Source organism: Cyclopterus lumpus, chromosome 2 (genome assembly GCF_009769545.1).
Source record: "Cyclopterus lumpus isolate fCycLum1 chromosome 2, fCycLum1.pri, whole genome shotgun sequence".
NCBI classification, from domain to species: domain Eukaryota; kingdom Metazoa; phylum Chordata; class Actinopteri; order Perciformes; family Cyclopteridae; genus Cyclopterus; species Cyclopterus lumpus.
Window position 1 is genome coordinate 4452347 of NC_046967.1, and position 21179 is coordinate 4473525.

A 21179-nucleotide genomic window follows, 5' to 3' on the forward strand; every position below is an offset into this window, starting at 1 on the left:
GGCCAAGTATGAGAAGTATTGCTAGAGTACAAAAAGACCAAGGAAGGAAGTCCTTTCTTAACGTGTCAAATAAGTTCATAGGAATCAGGTTTATTGAGGATCTGTGTTTATTAAGTTTCTTACGCATCAATCTTCGTTTGAGGTCTAAGCAAAAGTATTGTGAAAATTAAGAGGGATTTATGGAAATGTCTATTATTTACATGCTTCTCAAAACTTCACAGGTGGAACCCAGAAGCTAACTGTTAAAAAATACCTTATCTAAGACCGCGATGGTGTATTTTGATGCAGAACCAACCGTCCATCTCAAACCCCACCGGTGTGCACCGATGTGACCTTTCTCAGCCGGCACGGTCTCATTACATTTCTCAAGAGGAAAGAATTCAAAGAAAAATTCAAGGGAAATTTGGCCCAAAGGTGACGCGATATAAAATGTTGAGTAGGTTTTTTGCGAAAGGTTGAGTCCAAATGAAGCACAGCTGTTGAATGCAGATCAGACTTGTTGGACTCTACTTCAACACCCACTGCTGTTCAAAAAAACATTTTTAAGTATTATCAGTGCTTACAATTGTCTTTCTATAGCCTCGGGATACAAAAGAGTGCGTGACGTGATGGGGATCAGTGATTAGCAGCTAACCCCTCCCCCCCCTATATCTTGTTTTGGTCAGAAACTAGAAAAAATAGAGGAAATGGCTGTCTTATCGCTGATTGGATTGGATATTGGAGGAACACAATTACCAGCGGATCGAACCTCCCCGGTGCCGGTCTCTGTAACCCCTGCAGGGTTCAGCCAAAATGATGGCGGCACACATCACCGAGGCTGCAGGCGAACGTCTCAGGCAACCACGATGGGCAACATCAGCGATTGGCTCTGCATCGCGTGTCAGTAATGGGATGTAAACCTGCTCGCTGCAAAAGCTTATCGAAAGGGTCTTTTATTGAGACTTAAAGGACAACACGTTTTCCTATTCCCCTGTTGTTAGTTAGTAGTCACGGAGGGATTGATGGGGATTGGATCAACTAAACAAGACGTGGCCATTTTTGTGCGACAGCATAGTAGAACACATCCGATTGTGATGACGGCGCCATGTTTCTTTAAGGTGACAAATGCAAAGTTTGGTTAGAAAACTTACACGTTGGCTTAATTATAGATGTTTATTGCCTCAGAATATGTGTTTTTCTTCACGGACATCATTCTGCAAATAATCTGATCGCCGGCATTGTATTACTGAGTCTGTGCCATCTCACTCCTGCATCCGGCTGGCTGGCAATGCAACTCAAGGGGAGCGCATATTCCTGCCGTTGCTACTTATTTGTCCACTGATATAGTTTTGGTTATCCAGTTCAAATTGCATGTCAACTGAAATGTTCCCGTTGCCTCGCCATGTAATCATTGCTCAAGGTAACACGCTGTTCCCCCGCTCGGGGAGATGCTGTGCATGCTCATTTGTTGTACACTGGTTTTGGAACCTGGGTCACAAAAACCCAGGGAGTCTCCCTAACTTTCCAGACAAGTTCTGATGTTGCCCTCCCGCGGCAATTTATTTCTTCCTAATGCAGGACAAAGGATGTAAGCAAAGGAAAAAGAAAACAGTGAATAAGCAGGAGGGGAATGTAACAAAAAAAAATGCGAGAGGTCAACTGAGAAGAGCAGATGAAAAGAGTTGCATGGGAGAGCGAGAAATAGAGAGGGAGGCACATCTGGAAGGGAGACGAGAAAAGACACATGGGAGAAAGAGAGTCTGAGGGAGGAGAGGATAGGAGGAGAAGGGGATGGTGGGGGGGGGGCGCCGTTAGTGGGGCTGTCAGGTGCTGTCAGGATGATGAATGGGAGGCCAGCGCGGGCTGTGAGGGCTCTGATGGGAGCCGCTGAGCTTTACATCACTCTCCTGAGTGTTTGTGAAAGGTTATTAAAGGCGCTTAAATCACCGGGCCCTGACACGGGTCCACTACCAGCCAACAAACTTCCCCAAACAACGTCTCCCGAGTCAAGAGCTGCCGAGAGGAGAGCGGGGGTGCGCAGGTATGCGGTCGTGTGCCCGAGAGAGGCGAGGAGGTGAGGACGCGAGGATGGATCGTCCTCTTCAGAGGAATAATGTAGGGTAAACGGGTTCAGCAGCAGTCATCCATCATTATGGCGGCTTCACAGCTCAGGAATAAGGTTATTGTCAAAATGAATGTCAGCTTGGAATATTAAGTCTTCAAAGTCTTGTTTTCATACAAGAAGGGGAAGTTTTTCTTACCAGTGGAGTGCATTTAGTCTCGTTTCCACAGGAGGTGCCTCCCCTGTCCTTCCTTCTTTTACGCTACAGACATCAATCACTCAGCTAATTTCTTTAGAGATGGGTTGAAATATTCTCACCGGCAGATTGTTTCACTTCCTTTAAGGACTCAATTTGACACAGAAAAGACGTTGATGTTCTAAAGACAACTGAGAAGCAGGGTCATGTTTCTTTACGATCACACAACCGGAGGAGTTGTCCCCTGATGACCATTAGAAAGAAATTCAAGAAACTTCTGCACTGGCTTCACTTTCCAGATCAGGATGTTGCCTCCTTTGACCGCTGACCACGAACACATATCAGTTAGTCCTTCCTTACATCCAAGTGAACTTGTGTCCCTTGTGGCACTTCAAAGTGCTCCAATAAAGTATAAATACATGAAAACTTCCTCACTCCCACTTCAAGTGCAAAAGCGCTCAACTTTGCATTGTGAAAGTGAGCCTCTGCCTCTTCGATGATCTAGAACCTGATTGAAATCCTCTTTTGGCTTGGGGGGGGGGGGGGGGGGGGGGGGGGGGGGAGGCAGATGGTCGAGTCAAGGGCACTTTAGCGGTGGTGTTTGCTGCTCTCTCCACCATCCTGCTGCCAAACATCTAGTCAAATGTGTCATTTTCTACAGATCATGAACAAAATGATGGCGAAACATGAACACACATACCACATATCACATGTGGCTCGGAAAGGACACTAAGAATAATTAAATATAGACTTGTGCAAATGAAAGCTGAAGAAGTGAGCATATTCCACCTTCAGCCCACATAATCATTCAAGTTTAATTAGTGGGTGCAAATGCTTCGCAGACATATATCGGATCTGGTTGTTTATGAAACCAAAGGTCAAGAATAGAAATACACACAGAATTAAATCAGTTTTTTTGGTCTCCCCTCTCACACACAATTGTTTTTTTAACTTGGATTTAGTTGGAGTCCTTTTTTTCAGATTATGGATTTTTGTGTCGGGGGGGAGGCAGCAATGCAAGAGGAGAGTTTGGCTGTTCCACGGAGCCGGGCCGTGCATGCTGAAGGCCATTTCATGGTCTCTGATCCTCATTTGTCGTTCAGCTGTGTTAAATACTAATAGGCAAATAGCCTCTGACACAAGAGGGCAAGGCAATCAAAAGCAATTAGGACGCTTTTTCTTTGAAAACCTCCAAAGAATTCCCACGGTGGAAAAGAAAACCTTGGGGATTTAGCGAACGTGTTGCCTCGGGGAGTATTTTCAAAAGGTAAAGTGGACATTGCAACTCAACAAGACTTGCTCTGACCATCTGAAAAGTCCTCTCATCGAAGTCCATGACATACAGCAATGGTGGAAATTAAATTCATTCATCTTCACGCCTCCGCCGAGGGGGAAATGAAAATTATGCAAACCATGTGGCAGTGTGTGTCCCTATATCCTGGAAAGACCTTCATTGAGAGAAGGTGCTATTTTTCTGACTCTTTCAAACACCCCACACATTCTCCATATAGTGTATAAAGTTGCATACTTCTACACCAGGGAGCTGCCTTGCTTTGTGTACTTTGGTTTATTTGATAAGGGACAGTGCACATTAATAAAAACATTTCTGTAAATGTGCCAGAGTTAGCCAATAGGCTATTTTTCATCTGTAGTCACTTTAAACTGGGATCCATTAAGAGAGGAAATTAATTTATTCTAGACAGAACAATGGCATTATCTCCTTCAGATAGGCAACACAATCAGCCTAAAGCAACCAAAAACTTGAATATATTGTATACAAATGTCCTTCTTACTTGCAGTAAACAAGAACTTGAGCAGCTGATGTTAAATATCTGATTAAGCGTGTTACAATACTGTTTTTGCAACTTCCTGGGTACCACAAGTCGCTATAATGACCAATACAAGGCTTGATAGGAACCAGCAGCATGCCTGTGAAGAATCTTTTTATGGGTAAAAACAGTTCCGATACTCACACTGAGTCTGTCTCCGGCTTTGCCATCCAGGGACGACTCCTTGTGCAACAGGTTGTACTGGGAGATCCGCCGGCTGTCCTTCTCCAGATGAGAGTACATTTCGTGCTGGTAGTAGTCCATGATGGACAAGGACGTCTCCACACTGCTCCTCTTCAGGGTCTCCTCATTCTGGTCCACTGTGGATGGGGAATTACTTTTAATAGAAAATATGGGAAAGAATGAAAATGACTAAAAGGAAGCTCATGAATAATTTGGACAGACCTGAGTCCCTCTTTTTAGATCTGTTGACCAGGGTCCTCTGTGGTGAGCTTCCGGTTCTCTCTGGTTCGGTCTCGGTGTCGCTGCCGCTCCCTGAGTACGTGCTCACTTGCAGGGCTCTTTCCTGTTTAATCGTTTCAAAAAAAATCATTTCAAATATTGGCATCTTCAAAGACGAAAAAACCGCATCGTGATTTGTCTTCAATTCTTTTAACTTCTCAAGACGTGTAAATGTGTAAATAGTGAATGCTGTGTGCATATTGTAATGTTAATGACTTACACTGGGCAGGTCCTCATCCTGGGCTTTCATCGTCCTCTCTGCTTCCGTCTCTTTGTCCTCTGTGGAGATGCTGCTGCTGCGTGGAGAGCCGAGACTCAACCTCTTTGTCCTGATTGCATCTATAAGTCCAAAGAGACAAAAGAGAAATGAGTCATCGGGCGTGCGGTATGTAACAGAAAACGGCTATTTGACCGCTTAATAACGTAATGCAAATAGACAGAGAGAAGAAGGAAAACATCATCTGAATTCTTCCAAAGTGACAATCTTCCCTTCAGACGGACAGATTGATGAAACAAAAGGATGAGAATATGCATTCAAGCAAAACCCATTCAACTGCATACCCATTTATTTTTCTGCACATATGAAATGAGCTGCACAATAACCAAGCCATCAAACATTAATGGTGTTCACCCTGCCACTGTTCCCCGCCATGACTCCCGGCAGCTTTTAGCTATCGGCCCCCGAACAACAAAGCACTGCCTTATTATCACTCGGCCGACAGACGGCAATTTAATTGTCTCTTTTTGAGCTGCATTATAATTACGGCCCGCTTTGGGCCACAGCTCCATCTCCCTATAAAAATTCTGCATCAGCATCATAAAAGTGCTTTTTACCTTCTTCTTATTAGGAATCAAATAACAGTGACAGAAGCCGATCCTTCTCTTGTGATGAAAGGACGCATACAGGAGGGCTGAAACACACGATATCGATGAACAGAGGCTCTCATAATCAACTCGTACCGCGGGGAAGACTCTACAGTTGGGACTTAAATTGCCCCGAGGTGAAAGAGATGCAGGCTAATGTTCTGTAAGCAGAAAGCCCCGGACGCGACCGCTCCACTCTGTGTGCTATTGTGGCTTTAATCAGCCGTCTGATTGCATCCCACACACCAGCTTTCCACGGAGAGAGGCAGATGATCTACGGTCGGTGCCTGTCTGATTGCACCCGTTAGTAGACGGCAGGGTTGATGCATTAGCTTCAAAATTAGCCGAACAAACAAGGTTCTTCTTCTAATCAGAGGCTAATAAAGCCGACGACTTCCTCTCGTCTGGCGCCCTTGAGCGGCCTGGAGGGAAACGTGTCCACATAAAGTACAGTGACATTCAATATGTCACTTACTCTCCGAGAGGGAAAAACAAGCCGACTCGGGGCTCTCGAGGCTGGGCACTCTGCCATCTGGCATGATGGTTAGTTGCTTTTAAAGACGTGCATTTCAATTAATTTTCCTCCTTGCCGTTGATTGAGAAAATCAAATAGAAATTAAAAAAGGTTCTTCTTTGTCGTGTGGTGCCACGACCAGCCAATGGAGGAGAATAACCTGGCACTAAATGCAAAGTTAGCGTTGAATATATTTAAAAAAAAGTTCTTGACTTACCTGAAGCTGCTAATTTGGGCAGGCGGCTCTGGGTGTCTTGTGCGTGGTCGCTGCAGGTCACACTGGGTTCGGACAGGGAGTGACCCATGCTTGTCGGGGCATGCGGGCGGGTGTTTGGGAGGGAAGGCACTTTCACATCAGGTTGTGAGGGGTCTGGGTGAGAAGAGGGAGGCTCCCGATCTAGATCAGAAGAGCCTGCGGTCACCCCACCTGGGCTGGACTCAGATTTGGAGATGTGGCGACCGCTGGCCCGGGTGACGGAATCAGGGAGGGGGAAGGTGCCGATCCCGCTGTCCAGGGTTCTCATCTGACAGCCGGAGCCTAAAGTGACAGGGAGAGGAGTGTGATGTCTGGGAGAAGCACGGGAACGGCGACACAGGCTGAGAAAAGGAGGGCTCGGATTCACATGCAACGGAAAGGGTTGTGAGTAAAGAGGGCGTCTGGAGCAGGTTTAGTAACACGGAGAGGAAAGGAGAAAAGAAAGTCATATTATTTGAGGAAGTCATATTTCAGATGATCCTATTGTTCCTGTCAGACACTCTTGGTGCCATCATGGTAACAACACACGTTTGAGCTAAAGCCCAAGGACACGTTCCTCGGATCCATGCGCCTGCACGCCGGGTGGTGATCAGGAGCAATGACAGCCAGTAGCAACAGATGGACGCGGTTTGGAAGCCACAGTTCACAGAGCCTTGACTCGGGCCGCAACAGATGGACGGGTCCTCGGTACTAACAACGGTTACATTGCCGAGATAGGATTTGCAAAAGCGAAAGGTTCATAAATGTTCAAATTCAAATGAGTTATTAAGTGTTTTTTCCACCGTGTTGCTGTGCATCATATCTCCCACTCTTGATCCTCTGGAGTGAAAACCTCTTAAAAGCAGACCGGAGGAGAGATGGATCTATATCTGCAGGCTCTGCTGCTCAGCTGCACAATCTCATTGGAAGTTAGAGCAAAAACACACGTTTAACTTCTCTCTGTTGGGTTTCACAGTTTCACGTTTACATTTGAGTCTTAAGCTTAAACTTTGGATCCATCTCCCCATCTGTCTCTTCAATGCTCATTAACAATGCACTAAAGTAACACCTGCATCCTCTTCTGGATGCCAAAGCCCAGTCGGTTCATATACAGATGATCGTTTACGTGCACTTTTTTTCTTTTCTTACTGGCTGCAGACATTCAACACACCTGTGAAAATGAGTCCTCGTGTTTGGATGTACACATGCACCGCGTTCGCTGGACAGATGGTCTTTTTTGTCAAATTAAATTTGGATTTATTCATCTTTCAACCATGCTGCCTCTCATTCAGATTAAGACATCCACAATACAAGGGAATCAAAATCAGATGATAAAGCTTTCCAATATCTAAGAGGAATGTCAAACTGAGACTTTGCAGTTCATCCCATTTAAAAGGTGCGTCGTACCTGAAGGTTGTCTCAACATTAGTGCGTATATGAGGGAGTCGTTGACATGCAAAGACAAGCAGAGAATACACACATGCTTGTTTGTGTGTGTGTGTGAGAAAGACAAAAAGGTGGAGAGAGCCGTAGATTACACGGCGGTATAATTGAATGCCAAGCCTTGCCGTGCAAAGTGCCCCCGAAACCCAAACCAGAACATGGTGCACAGTAATTCTGTCCAGAGGCAACAACAATTGGACACAATGTAGTTTTTCATCACTTCTCCACACAACCTCCAAGGGCAGAGAGCTGGTCGGTGCATCCCTTCACAGTGTGAAATGGGCTTTCTGCGATGCTAATGATAATTCACACTATTTGCAGCGAGTATGGTGTCGCAATAGAGCCTTTTTTTTCTCTTTACTTTGGCTTTGACAACAGAGTTGAAAGTAAGTTTGAAAGCCAGAAGCATCAGCAGGCAGTGAAATAATTGCCAAATCATTGGTATTGATCAACACCGCTGTCAAACCCCTGCAGATGTATTAGGCTCATTCCGTGCTACAGGCCAGTCAAAATGTTATTTATCGTCCCTTTACAAGAGGAAATAGCGCCTCGAGGGAAGTCCTGCTAATATACAATAACTGACCATTGCAGAGTGAACTTCAAAGTCCACATTCATAACTTTGGATTTTGCTCAACGCTGCTTGCATCATAATCTGGCTGCTGTAAACTATTTATATGATTGATGTGTTTGTCTGGCCAGTGGATGCTGCACTTTGAAAATATGTGGCATTAAAGCAGCTGCCGCTGAAACCTTTATGAAATATTTAGGTCATACTCTCTAGAAGTGCTCATCGTGTTAATCAGGAATACATAGGCAATTCATTTAAGGAATGTCATTTTTGGCGCCGTGACCGTGGCATCACAAGTTAATTTCCACACTCAAGACACTCAAGCCCAAACTATTTAAGTTATTTTTCAAAAGAAATTGCAATTGTATACAAAGAAGTGAAGCTGAGAACAAGTTTCTGGTTCTGTGGATATTATTTCCACCAGCACGGGCGGTTGTGAAGCCCATCTAATGTTTTCACATTCACCACCATCAGAATATTCTGGATATAAAAAGCCAACAATGAAGCAAACACACAGTACAATGATCATCTTTTACAGCCAGTTAGTGAAATATGATATCAAGATATTGATTAAAGCAGCTTTAAACAAACACAACATGTTATTAACCTTCATTCAATTTAAAGCCAAAAGACAAACTATTAAAATAAACACCCATATGTGTGTATCAGTATGTTATGGGAGGAAAGTAGCCCAAACTTTTAAAATGGACCAATGCATTGCTTGTCTCATCTCACTTTCTTAGCTGCTCAGGCATTACACAATATCACCTGGTTGCACATCAATCACCTGACGGGATTGTCAACCAAGTTTTTATTTATTTATTTATTGGTTCCACAGCTGCTGCTGCTTTTTCCCCACAGTGATGGTGAGCCTGGCAGTGTGAGGGAATTCGTTGGCGGAGGAATTGAGTTGTCAATCACAACCATAAAAACACAAAATATGTGAATGCTCCATTGCACCGGTACATTTGTGATGGTTAGTGACAGCTTTTCGGAAGCTCACTTGAAAAAAGAAAGTAATCACTGGCGAATGTGAAGCTCAGTGGCTTAAAACAGTCGGACATTTGGCGTAAAAGTAGCAAAAAGTAATATTGCACACAACATGTGAGCATTGTTTGGGTTTTTTTGACACTTAATCATACAGTCACACCATATGCGTAAGTTATTTTTGGTACAAAAGCTTACCGATCATGTGGTCTTGGCAAGACGTGTCTGGGATGCGTCCTGCTTCATTTTCAGGCCTCAGGTGGATCTTCTGACTCATTAAAAGGGTCTAGAATATTACAAAAAACAGTGATGTTGGTAAGCAGATGAGCTATAAATCACATTACACTGGAGATAAGCGTCTATTAGAGATCATGTTTCATTATCTAACTTTTATCCATTTTATATGTCTTCCTTTTGAGGTAAAGTATCATTTTATTGTACCTTCAGATTCATGTATTTTCAAATGTTTGTCTTTTTGCTATATGTTTCAAGTTTCAAGAAGTAAGGCAACAGTAGTACTTTGCTGCCTTACTTTAATTGGGTTATTTTTTTAAGTGGTTTTGGGGTGGTAAAAGAGACGGAGCTTGTAGGTCATAAAGTGTTCCTCTTTTGTTGTATTTCTGTGGGGAGAAGATAGAGAGAAAGCTTGGAGGAGGGTTTTAAATGGCTCTTTTGTCAAATTGAGTGCCTCCGATAACGGGCTCCTCCATGTTATCAAAATCCCACATCATCTGGATTAAATGTCCTACATTATGCGGCGAGATTCTCTTTGTGTGAATTTTTTTTATTGCCGTCTTGCTACTCTCAAGCTCTCGGGGCAGTCTGTCGTTTTTTTTGACGGACAGATAATGAAGAGTAAATCCACAAGGTCATAATTTTTGGCCTTTTGCTTATAAAGTGCGCCGATACGATTTAGAGAAACAAGTCGCTGAGAGATGCCTAATTGAAGTTTGTACATTACATGACCTGATGACTGTCTCTGAGCGAGATGTAGCTTAAAACAACAACAACACCAACAACAACAACATTGCTCTCAATGGACACCGAGAAAAGTAGGTATAATAAAGTCAGATGTGTTGTGTTGGCGTATTTGCTCACTCACAGCAGTATCTGCACAGATCTCCATATCTCTCCTCGTATCACTGTGTTTCTTGGGGGTGGAGATCCCGGGCGGCGATGCAGCCACACAGTTGCCCTTCACAGCGGTCCTGCGAAGAAAATGAGATTTGCTCAGTTTTTTTTTTTTTACATCTGCACGGCGAGCTCCTCCTTTATCAACTCGCCAGGTGGAGACTGCTGAGGAATTGCATCGACCTGTGCGTAAAACACACAGTACCAGTCGTCAAATGTTCCACAACCTCTGTGAAGGGCTGCAATTCAAGCGATTGCAGTTACTCTGGATACCAATCTGTCAAGCTGTGATTTGAAGGTGTGAAATGTGGATCTTTACAGACGCTTTAACTTGAGTTTGCCGACTATGCGTCTGAATGCTGGTCCGGGATCTGCTCACGCTCACAGGAGTGGAGTCGTAACTCAAACTGACAGCTGCTGCTTCGTGCTGTTTATTTATCAGTTCCTCCCAAGTTTAATGCAACGGGAGCTCATGTTTAATTTAATAGAACAACCAATTTGTTTTTAAATCGTCCGATTCACTCGACAACACCGAGAAGCCTCGGTGGTAGGAAGTAATCAGCGTCGCATCCGAACAATTAAGGGTAATTCATTCAGGATTGCACTTGTTGTTTCACCCACCTGCCAAGAAGCTCCTTCACAAACTGGTCTTTGCCGATGAAGGCTGTCGTACACTGGATCTGACTGGCAATCTGACCCATCTGGTTGTTGCAGTGGTCCATGATGGAGCTCAGCTTGTTGTTCATCTCAGACAGATTCTGCACCTCCTGACTGTCCCTCTGCTGGTTGTCATTTTTCTTCTTATCCTTCTTCTTGTCAGACTTCACCTGTTTGCCGCCGAGCACTGATCCAATCTTTGTCTCTATCTTCTCCTCTTTCCCCTTCGGAGGTTCAGCTTTCTTACCACTCAGAGCTGGAAGTTTGCTCTTACGGAGGCCGAACCAGTTCGCCAGAGAGGGGCCCGTCTTTTGTTTGGTCTCGCTGGCAGCTACTTTCTCCTGCTCTTGACATTTCTGCAAATTCTCCTCGATTCCCATCATGACTTTCTCTTCGATAGTGCAGGCCGTTGGGCTGATTTTCTTCTCCTCCGTGTCCGGAGAGTGTTCCTGGGTTTGGACTTCCCTGCTGAGGTCTGGCTCGTTAGCGCTGGTTTCTAGGCCTCCCGTCTCTCGCACTGGATTTTCTGAGCGATAGACACAAGAGGAGGGAGGATGAAACTGTGGATGAGAGGCAACTTTTGCGGTCTTGCGAATATTGTTCAAACCAATCCTATCACTGATGGGTAAGCTTCGGGCCTCTTTTTGAGAAGGTGAGGTGATGGCGTTCGCCTTCGCTGTGCCCTGTGACCCGTTACCTTTGGAGCCTGATTTAGAAGTTCTCTCAGGGAGGACGTTGTGGCTGTTTGACCCCGTCATGCCTCCATAGTGGCTAAGCCTAGTCCTGGGGGGATGGACAGGGCTCTCCGCTAACCCACCACTTGGTACCTCCAATGAAGTCTGCCTTGACAAAGAGTTTCCCCTTTCGCCCGAGTTGGTGATGATCTGAGTTCGGATTTTACCCGGTCCATCCAGAGAATTGATGTTGGGTTTCTCAATGTAGTTGGTGCTGAAGCTCTGGCTCCTTGCTTTGGCCCCATTCATCCCCAAGGCTGGCTTAAGATGAGGTTTAGTAGTTACAGATATGGATCTGGAGAAAAGCTGACTACTCCTTTTCCCTTTATCGCAAACCTCTTCCTCCTCTGGCAACACAGCAGCATGCACTTCGTCTTCCAGCAACCTATACTGGACATCACCTTTTCCCTCTGTAACAGACATCTTGGCTGGTGAATCAATACTGTACACTGGCTGCAAGCTGTCACACTGAGTAGAAGCATTTAAAGTCACAGTCTCCTTGGAGACTGAGTTGATATGATCTTTCTCTTGCTTGCCTGGTATAGAGGGACTATTTTTATGGCTCGGGGGAGATTTTAAAAATGCTTTAAACCCCATTGGGATGCGAGTCTTTGAGGCTTTATCCGCTGAGTTGGGGGAAATCATGACTGAGCTGGGTGGGCTGACAACCGCTTTGCCATTTTGGGGTTCTGTTTTACCGTGAGGAGTGTCCTGAAGCGATATAGGCAAACTAATAGACGTCTTCTGCACTGTCTGATGGACATTATCATGGGTTGATCCTCTTTTACTTGCAAATGAATTTTGAAGAGAGGACCCTCTGAGGGCACTGTAGGGAGGAGGGACATTCTTTGAGCTTTTAGGTGCATTTTCAGATTCTGGAGCACACCCTGAGTTTGCAGAAGGGAGGTAGTCTTTTGTGGTCATCCTCTTGGAAGTGCCTTTAGTAGTTGTCTGAGTATTGGCGGGGGACTTTTGAAGGTGCTGACTGGTTTTCTCAACCAGTTTCTGAGGTGCAAGTGCAGTCCCGTAGCCTGCATCCAAGTCTAAACAGTCTTTATCCTTGATGGGTAGCGTAGTTTGCATATTTGGTACAAGTGATGTGTGGTAACTTGGGGGAGGGCCCCTCACAGTGGTCGGTGTGGAGGTTTGAGCCACCCATGTTTTATGTGCTTGAGGCGACCCTTCGTAATTTGGTCTGATTAGTAAGGAGGTGGTGCGGCCCGGAGGAGGGGGAGGAGAAGGGGACCTGAGTTTATTTTTGCTGGTTTCACAGTGTTTGTCTCTGGTTGGCTGTTCGCCATTGTCAGCATACTCCAGGTGCCTCCTTGAGAGGTGTGGGGAACTGGAGGAGGAGCCCTTACTCCATTCGGCCCTGCTGGGGAGCTTGGAGTTTACTGCCTTTGGGCTCTGTGAACAGGTTCCTGCTGCTTTGATGAACCTGGACATTTTAACTGCAGGAGAGGAGGGGGACTTCTCCTGACCAGAGGGTCCTGAGTTTCCACTGCTACTTGGTTCAGTGGAAGAAACCTTAGACAATTTCAGTGGTGATCCTAAAGGTTTGTTTCGACCGGGTATCTTTGAACCACTCGACTTCGGAGCAGAATCGTTCATGGGAGGGATGGAATGGCCTTTATTAGGTCGGTTGGCTGGTGGTTTGATTAATTTCCTTTGTGGCGTCAGCTGCATTGACAGCCTCTCTGCACTTCCATCCCTGCTATTGCTTGTTTTGCCCGACCTAATTTGATATTCAGACGGCTTCTCTGGAGATTCAAGAACGGTGTAGTTTCTTGCATTTACTGATTTCTGCCTTGTTGGCCTCTCGCGGGGCAGTAGTTCCGTGTAATCGTCAATTACTTTGCTACTTTGGATGTCATTTACAGGGCCAACACCTGCTGTGAGCTTCTGAGCACAAAGTTCAATAGGCTCTCCTTCGGCATCAAATATTTTAGAAATGCTCTCCTCAGACTGAGTAGACGTTGCCCCTTTGGGCTCCTTAATTAGGCTGAAAGGCCTGGGCCTCCCATCTGCAGACTGGGTGCGTCCCTGCTCTCTTCGCAAGCACTGTTGTGCAAGCAGCTTGGCAGCATCTCGTGAAACCCTCTCGGAGTCCCTCTCCGCTCGCTCCGGTGGCTGGCTGAAGGACATTCGGATGTCACTAGACTCAGAGTTGAGTTCCTCTAGATCATCCGCGTCAGAGAGGGGGTTTGGACCCTCTGGGTCAGAAGGGATGAAGTGCAGTGAGGAGGGTTTAGAAAAAGCTGATGTCCTCGCTCCCTCTGGGAGAAAACTGTTGATGAAACTCAGGAGTTTCTCAGGACGCTCTTTTGAGTCACAGCCAGAAGGGTGTTTTGAAGCCGCTGGACCCAAGCTCCCGTCCCCTCCCCCCCCACTGTCCTGTAGCCCCTCCCAGCTGCACAAACTGTCTGATATGCTCCGAGAGAGCCTCTTACAGTAAAACCAGCTATCCTTGGTGGGGATGTCAACTCCTCGACTGGAATGTGGCAATTCATCATCTGCATCATCAGAATCATAAGAGAACCTCTTGCCCCCGACAGCTAAAGTTCTACCGACGTGGGTGGGCTTGGACACCCCTTTACTGCCAGTCTTTATACCCAGGGAGTAGATGCCCTCGTTGGAGTTCATGCAGTCTTTGTCGGCCGACTTGGAAACCTTGGACGAAACAGAGGAGCTCCTGTGTTTCCTCCTCTGGAGCTTCCTCAGTCCCTCCAGTATGTTGCTCTCCTTGCGCCTTGTGGGCGGCTGCTCCTCCGGCGGGGCGCAGATATTACTAGGAGCCGACGAACCCAAACTCAGCCTCTTCTCCCAGGTCAGCGATGACTACGGGGCAAAAAGAAGGAGCGGGTCAACAAGTATCTCAGAACAAGGCCTCAGAAAAGAAGGCAGCAAACAGGGATCTGTACAAGCTACTGTATTACTACAGCTACTGCGTCTATTATAGAGCGAGAAGGTTTACCATTTTCCCACAGGAGCGTCCATCATTCCAGGTATAGGAGCCGCTGGAGAATTCACTGCATGCACTCGACAGGGACAACTCACTACTGCTACAGCTGCTGCGTGGGTACACAGGCGCTGGCACTGTCAGACTCAGCTGGCTCAGACACTTGGCCACTGGGAGACCCGCCTTTCCATTCATCTGCACCTCCTACGAGAGGGAGAAAAGAGACATGACGTTTATTCGGTGAATAAATGCATCATTTAGTCTGCGAGTGCTCTAAATGTCAGAGTATTTGATGTGCACCTTGTCAGGTAGCGATGCTTGTCTAATTGCTATCTTGCTGTTAATTTTGTGATGAAAGATATTTAACAAAGACTTGACAGACCAATCAAATACCTAAAATGCTTCGGTGATGCACTTTTCAAACTCAATTTAAAAATATCAATCACATTTCTATGTGCAGTCATCAGCGCATGGCAGATGTTTCTCTAATTAGCATCTTACTGCAGAGGTATTTGCATATGTCTCACTATGCAAGGTATTTTATTCTCCTATGCAAGACAAGAAATAAGATAGTTCACTCATCTCGCATAAGTGCATTCCCTAATGCAACCTATTTAAAAGAGATGATTTTTCAGATAACGAGATGATTTATGAATCAATAATTATTATTTATTTTTCTCCGTCCTCTTCCGCTCTCAACGATACACATTAGAGTTTATCAGATGGCATTCTCAGAGGGCTAAAAGGGTAAAATAACTCATTTTCAGGCCTTGATGCATAATACATAAGATGACTAATGTTGCACGGTGTCCTATGGAGTCATTTTTACTGATGGCGAGTCAATCGATGGTTTTCTGGTAATATGACAAGGATTTATTCCTCTTAGTGCCGAATGATGCCGCAAGCTCTTCCTGCAGAGAGCAGAGGAGGGGTCACGGATTCTTCTAGTCGTGTCTGTATTTTAATATCGCGTAATGATTTCTTGAGTGCGGTTATGCTACCTGGACGATTCATATGGCTGAAGACAAAAAGAAAAGAGAAATACATTGCCTCCTGCATGTTTCCCATTAAAGCTTACACTAAAAGGAGAGTCTGTGTTCCTGGAAAGCAGAAAGGCCTTGCTTCTCTCGGGCTCCAAGAGCAAATCTGCTGCAGATAGATCCATGATCCGAGAGTGGAGTTTCTAAAGAGGCAGAAGGAAGGACAACAGATTAAAATCTCCACTGCAGGGATTTCAAGACATTAAAATGACAGCAAAATGGTAGGGGAGGGGGGTTGTTCTTCATCACCGTTCAGCACACGGCACTGCTTTTGGCACCTCACGAATATACTGTTTATTAAATTAAAAACAGATATAAAGTTATAAAAGTTATAAATGTCAATAATAAAAAAAAAAAAAGGATTTATTTTCCAACATTTCAAAGGGCTGTACAGTGTGAGCCCTAATTCATACGCTCAAAGTCACTAATGTCATTGGCCGGGAAAAAAAATGATGTGAAAAGGAAATAATTGCATCAGGGAGTAAGGGAATCCTTTGATTTTTTGTATTATTCATACGCTAGTCTGCAGTCTCTTCTGGTATTTAACTCCTCAGCTTAGGAGGGACGGATACAAAACCAAATACATCTCTACGTATTAATCTCAGAACTTAATTACACTGGCTTTCCCGTGCTCAAATCAACTTAAACCGGGAACCGGAATATAACAATTGATCTTTTGCTGCATTTCCTGCCGAGGATAAAACTAATGCTCACACTGGGAGTATAGGTATATATACACATGTGCGTATTTCTGAGCTCTGATATATTCCAGTCTTAGATTCCAGCATTTCTCATGCTGTGTTTAACCTGCAGCAGAAAAAGAAGAAAAAAATATGTATCAAGAAAATTGCATGTTGTAAACGTTAGTCACCTTCTCCACATTTTCTTTTAATGCCATCGCCATTTTAAAATCATCAATTTTACTGCGTTCCATTAAACTCTCTGCTGACAGTTTCTATTGACTTTTTTTTTCTGAAAGGCGTCCTCAGAACATTCGGTGGGAAAGAAAGAGAAAGAAAAAATGCTCCTAATGACACCGAAACTTCACCGTTTATTTTGTCTCTCCAGACCAAACATGCGGCATCACTTTGCCTGCAGCCAGAACACAACCATCCCACGTCTCCTTCTGTATTTGTGTGTGTATGACGGAGACTATTCACCACAAGATTTCATTTTATTGTTTCCTTTTCCAGGTCACATTTGGGTTGTTTTTATTTACATTTATTTGGCGTTGAATTAATAACTGCACCCAAAACATTATAGGTGTTTGCTCTATTCGTTGTAAAGCTTCACCGAAACATTATTCTATGGAAATGAAACGCTGCATCGCTTTGGACTCAAAGCCTCCAGATGGCTTCTCATGAAAATGAAATTTGCCGCATCGCCAGGCCTCCCTGCTGTCCACGCGGGGATGGGAGTGGCCGGGGTGTCACGGGAGGCTCTGATCTTATCGTAAGGTGCCGGGTTTCACCTCCTCAGCATACTCATCAAGGATTCAGTCAATAGAGTCACGGGGAGATAGTGGAAGGAAACGGTAGATGACAAGGCTGTGTGCACGTCTTGAACTCTCTGAGGTTCAAGGCCACGATGAAAGTCATATAGACTGTCATACATCACGCAGACCGGGCCTTTCAATAACATTAACATCCATTAGTCTCCAAGACAATGGAGAAGCGTTGCGTGTCATGATGAAGAAAAATCGAAGCTTTTCTTTGTTGTTTTTGTGCTTGACAGCGGTCATATTTCAAGACAATGAAGAACAGCTCAGAATAACAGCAATACGCAGCTCCTAAACACACACATCAGTATTGGCAACCCCCTGTCAAAAACCCATTGGTTGACTGCAACACACACACACATACACACACACACACACACACACACACACACACACACCGGCGGGACGACAAGCAGCGAGAGAGAAAAGACAAGACGCCCACCTGTGTGACCCGATCTATACGTCTGACTCATCACAAAGGCTTTTCCTAAAGCTGCAGCTGCACACGGCCCGTTAAACTACGGCAGGATGTGAGAAGACGGCTCCGGGCTGAGCTGCAATATGACCAGAGGAAGGTGAGATAGCTGTTGAAAAAAATATCTCCAGGCTTGGTCGACAAATTTGACCATAAAAAAAGGGGGCAGAATTTGTTTGAATTTGTCATTTCGAGATAATTTCGAGTATTTTGTGGCGTTTTTTGGGAATCAAACCAGTTCAACTGTTGTGTTGTGCTCCCATTAAAAGCATCATGGTTCGTTATCAGAGAAAACTCAAGATGCCCTCGGGGGACTGGAGAAGGTTTAATTACTGATAAGCAAAAGGTCAGGAGCGAGACGGGAAACAGGACACTCATGTGGGCGAGTGAGGCTCCAAGAGAGAAGAAATGGTTATTTCCAGAGTTTTATTAGATATGGTGCTCGGATGGTTTAGTAAGTGGGATGGCTAATGTAATAACGCAAGTGTGGAGGTTTGGTTTCACGAGTACCACAATAATGATGCAAAAGTTATAAAACTAACTTTTTTTAATTCACACATTCTTGTTACTCATTTAATTTAGAACTTTAAAGTGGTGCTTTGCATGATTCTTTGTGCAAAAATATACATTTATGAATATTTATATTCAGCGTAAAGATCACGTTTTCTTTTCCGTATATATATATATATATATATATATATATATATATATATACAGTATATATATATATATATATTTGCTGGTTTTACAATGCGTGCTACTGATTCACACAAGGAACATTTCTTAATTACATACTGGAGGAAGTTCCAGTGCCCTGTGGTAATTATAGATGTTTTAACAGCTCTCCCACACATGGAGAGCTCATAATGGGCACACAGAACATCCGGAGCAGCGTGGTCACATTATGATTACTTCTCACACTGAATCACCAGCTGATGGTTGAAATGCCATTATTAGGTAACGAGCAGATGGGAAAACGACTTTCCTGTAGGAGAACCTTCACGTTCTACGAGGACGCACGGCCCTCACGCCAAATCAAAGGATATATCATCTCAGGGAGGAAGAAAAGGGGAAAACACATTACGCAGGCTTAATTCTCGTCTGCAGCTAGACTGCACCGCTCGGTCCCCGCGGTGATGTCATCAATATCCCCCCTCCAGCCTTTTATATTGCAGTTTCACTTGACAATGTTCCTGCCTGTCCAATAATGATGCTGCAAGTCTATGGAACTGACAGAGAGCTTTACAACACACCCAGAGCCATAATATTTCTATTCCTAGTCCCTTTTTTTTTACTCAGTGTATCTATACCGTTTCTGCTCCTTCTTATTTGGCACTCGGTTTTTCCCTTCTACCTCCTCCTCCTCCTCCTCCTCCTCGTCTCTCTGCTATCTCATCTCTCTCCATTTTCACCCTCCTGTCCTTCCCTTCTTATCTATCCTTGCTTCCTCTCTTTTCAGCGTCTCCTCTTTCTCTCCTCTGCTCTCATCTGGACCGACTGACAGCTCCTCTCCTCTCCTCTCCTCTTCCTTTTTTCATATTGACAGCGAGGAACCCTGGAATTTACACAATTATGTGAAACCCTCCTTCCCAAACTGACCTTACCCTGCGATGCGATATCACAATAGAAGTGGTGGCAGGTCCGTCTGTCTCATAATTACTCCTTGAAAATCCAGCTGGAATGCATTTTTCACTAAATTGGCGATTTCCGAGGGAACGATGAGATGAACTGAGGCAATTTACAACCACTCCGAATAAGAGAATGTGAGATTTGTGGAGAATATTAACGCAGCGCTTGTTGCGTGATGTTTACAGAACAGAGGTTCAGATCTTTTTTGGGTTTTTTTGTGCCTTCATATAGCAAACGAGCCAGAACTGCATTGGAAGCAAAAAATATTTTAATTCTGATTTGTGCACCAGGCAAGATACTGACTTTTTTTGTGTGTACATTTTAAGATTGCATTTGCAGAAGCTCTCCTAAACAGTTACATCCCACTACTCTATTCAGTTCGTAGTGACTCTATGAAAACCATAAAAATTGCACATATTCAACCTCGGACTGAACCCCAAGTGCACGATAAACAAACAAACTACTACAAGGGATCTGTGCTCTTCTTTTATCTTCGCTTCAGAACAGAAAACAGACTTTAAAAAAATTTATTGATTGATAAGCTTATTTTTTATTTATTTAATGTATTCAGTGCTGTTTGAAGCCTCCGTCTCCAGAGTAGTTCGATAACAATCCAAATGAAAAACTGCTTTAAATGCTCAGGCTTGGACTGGAGGAGCTGCAGTGTGACTGTGAGTAGTGATAACAGCAGAGTTAAGACGTGGGTCAGAGTGTCGGGCTCTGAAGGGGCCAGCATACCTGGAGGAGCAGGTCCGAGGCGGGCTTGATCCGCTGCTGGAACAGAACGCCCAGCGCCCGATTCTGCTGCTCCAGGTCAAAAACTCGAGTCCGCAGCTTCAGACATTCCTCTCTCAGATCCTGAGGAGCAGCACAGGGAGCATCAGTGGGATATTCTCTTGTGGACGTTGCGTCCATCTTTATATATTCAGAGCGGGTTATGTTCATGAAGAGTGCATCGCCGTGATAATGCATCATTATTCTAACCATGCAAGATTGTGTTGGGTTATTTTAATAAAGGAAACAAACCTTCTGGGTGAGAAGCGCCTGCACAACTTGATTGGCAACCTTTAACAGACGGAGAGAAGAAGAAAAAACAAGGCGTTACTCAACTGTAGAATCTGCTCTTTTTGACCCTTACAGGCCTCGGTAGACCACCTCTGCACTGCTAACGCTGCACTTCCTGCGCCAATTCACACATGTGATGAATTATTATGAGCTCACCCAATAGCACAATATCACAGAGTGCGTATTACACACACACACACACACCTCTTTTACAAGGTTCGACCCTCACTTCCTCACACTGGTAATGACAGCGCCAGACTGATGTGGGAGCAGAGGCGTCTGGGCTCTGGTCTCACAGCAGCTGACACCCGCCGGCACTCGGAGACCACAACGCCGATGGAGAAGCGGCTCCGATTACGGCCCATTGATTGCTCATTAATACCGCGTGAAGCCACATCGGCTCTTTTGAGTGCCCTCGCTCTCGTTTATTGAATAAGGAGAGATGGGAGTAAATATGATGAAATGAGCCCGGCTCCCGCAAACCACAAGGTACAGATCTGAGTATAGCCGAGTGATCAAACGAAACCTGGCTTAATGGTATCGATAGGAGGATTTGATCTCTGATTGCGATCTTTGTACGACTTCCGAACAAGTAATTAAAGTACAAATGAGCTCACACACACGCGCTGATGTGTGGACCGGCAGACGGTAATCATCCCTTCTGTCCCGAAGCAGGCGTCGGCCTCACCACTGCTCTGTGAGGTCATTACAGAGGCACACGCACAGCCTCCATCATCAAAACCAAAGCCCTCCCTCCACACCAGTCAACCGCACAGGAAAAATAGTTGAGAAGCAAACACACACCGGAGGCGAGTTGAGCCACTGTAATGAGGGCAGGGAAGCGGAAAGGA

At 44.9% G+C, this 21179-nt stretch overlaps 1 protein-coding gene across 1 annotated transcript in view; it reads right to left on the reverse strand.

The window, feature by feature from the left end:
* Positions 1-21179, reverse strand: part of LOC117746272 (nck-associated protein 5-like) — a 62450-nt gene that overhangs the window by 4026 nt on the left and 37245 nt on the right. Inside the window, exons 7-17 of the mRNA XM_034555313.1 lie at positions 20290-20328; positions 20002-20121; positions 15700-15804; positions 14637-14825; positions 10893-14500; positions 10243-10348; positions 9339-9426; positions 6124-6444; positions 4749-4867; positions 4472-4592; positions 4211-4386 (exon numbers count right to left, since the gene is read on the reverse strand). Coding sequence (XP_034411204.1) covers positions 4211-4386; positions 4472-4592; positions 4749-4867; positions 6124-6444; positions 9339-9426; positions 10243-10348; positions 10893-14500; positions 14637-14825; positions 15700-15804; positions 20002-20121; positions 20290-20328 — 4992 coding nt within the window. The remainder of the gene's footprint in view (positions 1-4210; positions 4387-4471; positions 4593-4748; positions 4868-6123; positions 6445-9338; positions 9427-10242; positions 10349-10892; positions 14501-14636; positions 14826-15699; positions 15805-20001; positions 20122-20289; positions 20329-21179) is intronic.